At 35.8% G+C, this 5,735-nt stretch overlaps 1 protein-coding gene and 1 long non-coding RNA gene across 2 annotated transcripts; both read right to left on the minus strand.

Annotated features, from left to right (window-relative positions):
- Positions 1–406: 406 nt before the first annotated feature.
- On the minus strand, positions 407–874 carry LOC140966866 (uncharacterized). The gene has a single exon (XM_073427141.1). The coding sequence runs from the start codon at positions 872–874 to the stop codon at positions 407–409; it is 468 nt and encodes a 155-aa protein (XP_073283242.1).
- A 1,127-nt stretch (positions 875–2,001) lies between these two features.
- On the minus strand, positions 2,002–5,359 carry LOC140966865 (uncharacterized). Its single transcript, XR_012173452.1, has 3 exons — positions 5,034–5,359; positions 4,761–4,807; positions 2,002–3,721 (listed from the first exon to the last, which is right to left on the minus strand). It is a non-coding gene; the product is annotated as an uncharacterized lncRNA (long non-coding RNA).
- Between the last annotated feature and the right edge of the window lie 376 nt (positions 5,360–5,735).

The following is a 5,735-nucleotide window of genomic DNA, read 5'->3' on the forward strand; positions in this document are numbered from 1 at the left end:
TTAAATCTCGAATGTGAAGTGCGCCCACCTTGAAGTAATGATGCTGCAACCCCTAAAGTGGCTGTAGCAAGGGCTATGTGCCCAGATGAGCGGATCGTAGCAAGGAGTGCTTTGTATAAAAAAGTTTTTCCAGTACCGCCCGGGCCATCCACGAAGAATACATTTGGCAAATTGTTGTTAACATGATACAAGATTCGATTGTAAGCAATTTTTTGTTCTTCATTTAATTTCTCAACAGCTAAAAGATCTTCCTCATGTGTAATTATGTCTCGTTCAATTTTTAATTCTTTGTCCAAGCTGTCACTGAACCCTAGAGTTACATTGGTGTCCGCAGAGAAGAAGTCCTCTAACCTCTTGCCCATCGATTGGAGATAGTAAGAAAGAATGTTTAAAACTTTATGTCTAATTATAAAGGAGTAAAAGTGTGGTTCTGCTCAAAATCTTGTGATAAGAAGCCTTCGAACTTTGACCACAAATGCATTGGATTTATAGGATTACAATAAACAAGGATGGTTGCAAATAGTTGACGTAATGCAGAAGGCATTAAGTAAGCAGTAGCTTCTTCCATACACATGTCAGAAGTGCTATCGTTCTCCATTAAACCCAACATCTGTGCAGCTTCTCTAAATGTAGTAAAAGTTCTTCCATTGATTGTTCTTAAGTCTCTAAAGGAAGTTGGTTTTCTAGCATGAAGTAACAACGATTTTAGGAAAAACTTTTCACCGTTCGAAGGACGAAAACTAAAAATGCGACCTATGACCTCATTTCTTTTTTGTGGTTCCCATTCTTTTGAGTCACTATGCCAAGTAAAGTATTCAAGGAACTCAACATACAAGCAATTAAGTTCTTTAGCATAGTCATTGTATTTGTTCATATAGAAAAATTGCGTTAACATAGTTTTTTTATATGTGGGGTTATTAGCAATATTTCATAATGATTGTTTTGCAGAGAAAGTAACAAATTGTTCGTTCTCTAAATGAACTGGCAAACATATTACAGATGGATGCACATGGTTAAGCTCAAATTTAAAAATCCGCCAAACAGATTTATGAGGTGAAATCCATCTCGCAGACTGAAAATTTTTTATTTCATCTATTGTGCGATGTTTTCCATCAGCTATTAATGTATATAATATCTTGTCATGTCCTTTGTAAATATATTTTTAGATATATTTTATAGCTTGAACTGTAGAGCATATTTCAACATTAATGTGACAATTAAATTTTGCCAAAAGATATTGATTATAGGGTACAACCCACCGGTTATCAAGCTGTGCACCTCTAATCTTAACAACATGATTGTCATTTAAACGACGATATATTGGATATGAGTTTGCCCCATATTTGGCAGTTTATGAGAAATCCTTAGGGTAATTAAATTTGCAAGAATTGTTTTCCATACAAGGACATGTTGGATTGAGCAAACCACAAGGACCATTCATCATATGTTTAACTACAAGTGAAAATAAATATGGATGGCTTTGTGGATCAGGTAATTCTGCGCACACGATCCTATTAATTGCTTCGGGGCTAAACACTTCTGATGACTGGGCCAAAATAAGCAAAAAATGACCGTGAGGTAAGCCCTTTTTTTGGAACTCTATTACGTAAGTGTAAGCAACAACGTGGCCGAAGATAGACTTGTTAAAAAGTTTATCTTTCAAAACTTGGAGTTTTGAACGAAATATCCTAGAAACCAAATCAGGTCTATTTTGTATTTCATCAGAAGGCAAACACAAAGCCTTTATTTTTGGCCAGTTTGGGTTTGAAGTCATTGTTAAAAAAATATTAGGTTTTCCATATCGTTGCACTAAAGTTATAGTATGCATGTACCTCTGACGCATATCTCTAGGTCCTCCAATAAAGGAAGCTGGAAATATTTTACGTTTTCCAACGTCAATACCCATTTCATACCCTTGTGCGATACCATATAATAAACCACGGTATATGTCGTTTCGCAAACGACCTTGCATGTCCGTAGTTCGGAGGAAATCTAATCTACCACGTATTGTTGTAGAAGCCTACTGGTGTGTAATAAGAAAGACCTATCATTCTCTCGTATTTGTAACTTATAACAGTAATACTCAAGGCAGGACACCGTTAACCTTTGGTTCCTAACCTTTGCAGAACCTATATGAGAAGTAAAATACATTTATAAGTATAAATAAATATGAAGATTGCATCACTAAATTTGATATGTAAGATCGACGTAATTGTAACTTGAAGTTACATTGTGTTTCAGCCTGTATAGGGTAATTTGTATTTATGGGATTCCGAATGTCATAGAGGGCCTCTCCGCCACATATGGGTCTATGGGTCATTTTTTTTTGTCTACGATCTAATCTTTCAATCTTTCGATGCCAACCAGATTCTCCGTTCGGGAAAATAAGAGGATACTACATAGGATCATAACAAGCAAAATATTGTTTAATTATTTGAGGGTGATTATCTTGAGGATATACCTGAATGTGCTGACTTGTTAATTGCTCGTCCTCATTAGATTCAAGCCATATTCCAGTAATTTGATAGGCAATAGGTTTATTAAGTACGTGTTGATCAACGATAGGATCAGCATACAAAAAAATTTTATATTTGTCGAGGTTGGGGATACTGTTAAGATTCCGAAAGAAGATTGCATATGGATTTATTGTTAAAATGAGAATTAATCTTTCGACAAAAACTTCCTTAAATTTCGAACTAACACATGCTCGGTTTGAGGTCTCATGTTCAGTGTCGAAGAAGTAAAGTTGTAGATTTTTCGGGCGTTAATTATTCGGTGGTATTAGTTGATCCAGAAAATGGTAAACTTGACCTTGGACGCGAAAGGTGTAAATACCATCGTTTCTGGTAGCTAAAGATTGGTCATAGTGTACACCCATTGATGTCAATGCAAACATGTTATTATAACTACGCACACAAGTTTTGAATTCTTTAGAGTCATTAACAGTACCAAGATACAGTTGTAATAACTCAGAAGGCATTTCCGTTGATGAAAGATTTATTTCCCCTACCGAACAACAGAACATTGGTGGTTCCGTGTAAATACGCTTTGCATCACAAAATGCACAGTTTGGCACAACGGGCAGTAAATCTGGAGTATTTACTATATGTGTCAGTAAGTCGAAATAAGCATTTTCAGTATCAGCTGTGTTCAACATTGTTGTATGTCCATGCGTGGCTCGTCTAATATTTTTTGCTAACCTACGATCTTGTAAATAAACATACTTCTTATTACGAAGCTTTTTAGTCGTACCGGCTTCTGAGATATGTTCGTTTCTTTTTTGCGGCATTATAAATGAATATATTGATTAAACAGCAAGAAACAGTGAAACCTAAGGGTCCATAAGTTTACGTGTGCCGAAACAATAGGATAAAGCAAATTGATGTGCAAAAATAAGTAGAATTGTTGATTGTTTATTACTGTCAAATAGGAAACTGTAAAAGGAAACATGTTGATCTAGATATGGCTAATTTAGTCTTGTGCGCAACTATGAACTACAACACATAGTAAAACATAACAAAACTTAATAGTCTAGTGCATATTAAGTTTAGGTAGAAGACAAACCAATTGAGCACGGAGTTACAAAATATCAAGTGATAAAAAGCTGTAATCAGTAGGTGGACCTGTATGGTAAGCGAGACGAAGGACTCAACATTTTTTTATCGATATATGCTGCGAAGCTGTAGCACGTTCAGCCCGATTTAGTGGTACCCAGTTTGCACTATGGCGAAAATGGCATAAATAGGCAGAAAAAAGAAAAATCAATATCTAGTGCACTGAATCTGGTTAAAATTTGAGCCAATGCATGTAAAAAAAATTAGTTTGTAGGGGTCTTTGATTTAAAACAGTCTTTTTTTCAAACAAGTTCAATTTATGATCGACTATATTTGTAATACATGTGCAAATAAATAGGTACATGTGTCGTACTAATAAATTAAAGTGTATTCACAAACCGTATGGCTTTTGGGCACTCAAAATATATCTCATTTTTATCCCAAAAAAAGAGAAACTTTGTTTAGTTTTGTGGGCGTTGGTGGAGTCTTTTGTGAGGGTATTGCAGCTTGTTTTCGTCTTCCGGTGCACCCATTAACTGTTTTCCCTTTTTTATTTGGTACATAACATATAATTTTTTGCCGATGACCTTTTTTTATTCTCAATGATATATTGGCTTATTTACTTGTTCTAATCAGTGGAATTTCTTCGTAAGATATCCGCCGTACCATGGGCAGAGATATCCCGCACATGGTAAATAAAATAGTATTTTGATAGGTTTTTTGTTTTATTTAATTTATGGGTTTAAACATGTTTTTATATGTAGAGCGTAGCATTAGTAGACAACGAGGTATGACTCCTTTTTTTTCTTTCAAAGAGATTTGTGAGCTAAAATTTGCAGTAGTCAATATTTGCCTAGGTCTTTTTAAATTTGGTGCAGCAAACTATTTTTTTCACATGGAAAAGTTTGTAATTTAGATGCCTAAGTAAAATGAAAAATGACTAAATATTAAACTATGTGCTTTGATATTAGTTGAAGTTAAGTCCATCGCAAAATGCTGCATGAACTCTTTTTTTTGTTCGTTTCCTACTCCAGATAGTTGTTTAGTATGCATCTCAAAGTTTAAGAAATTCCACAGAAGAACAAGGCAAGGACAGGCGGGAGAAAATATAAAAGAGCAAGATAGTTGAGGTGGAAGCATAACATGCAGGTGGGAAAAATTTTTAAAAAAAGGGGGGGGGACATAGGAGAGAGTGTAGGATCTTACCAATGGCGAGAGGGAACGACCAACCCTTTTTCCCTGGAAATTAGGCTCTGCAGTGGGGGAAAGAAAAAATCGAGGTAAGGTAAAAGGGGAAGGAACAACGTCAAAGAGAGCAAAGCAAACGAACGAGAATCTGAGCAAGGAAGCGAGCGAACCAAAGGTGGAGTAACTATAAAAAAAGGAAAACAAAATAAGAAAAGAAGGAGAATAAACCCAATATTTCAAGATGAGCTCGCAAGGAGAAGGGAAAAAAAACCAAAAACAGTAAAATCGTACCGGTCTGGAGAAGGGGGAAAGCAACGCAGCAGATGTGACGCCGAAAAGCTGGAAGAAGGAAGACGCTGAGAACACACCGAGCAAGCCCTTTTTTTGGCTGGGAGCTGTTCGTTCCAGACGGGAGAAAACGAAAAGCAAGAAAAGGAAAACAAAAGATGGCGGGGGAACCGAGGAGACAAAGAAAAAGAGGTGCAACCGGAAGCCATGTGTGCGTTGGAGAGAATAGCAAATCCCACGTGGTATTGGCCTTGGGCTTTGTTGTTGTTGTGGGGACACGTGTTTGAACTGTTACCTGGTACCGGAAGGAAACTGGCCAACTTGAGGGACTGTTTGCTTTAATTATACTAGGTATGGGCACCTCAATTCTTGAGGTGTCCTACCCAGGAGTGTCGCTTAACGTATGAATATTTGTATGTTTTTCTAGAGTATGTATATAAACAATGTAGAAGTATGTAGTTATGAAAAGCAGAGAGATATTAATATTATATAATTGCAAAAAATTAAGCTTTCTAAAAAGGGAGAAAATTGATTGAAAAACTATGATAAAAGGAAATCATTTTACCTAGGTAAGCATTTTATGTTCATGTACGTGTAACGGTAACTATGCTAAAAAGTTTAAGATATATTTAGTGAGAATTTTATATATAACAACAATTATTGAGAGTTTTTGAAACGATTGGTATTTTTTTAATATGACACATA

This window comes from Primulina huaijiensis, unplaced genomic scaffold (assembly GCF_012295235.1).
Source record: "Primulina huaijiensis isolate GDHJ02 unplaced genomic scaffold, ASM1229523v2 scaffold208148, whole genome shotgun sequence".
Lineage (NCBI taxonomy): Eukaryota > Viridiplantae > Streptophyta > Magnoliopsida > Lamiales > Gesneriaceae > Primulina > Primulina huaijiensis.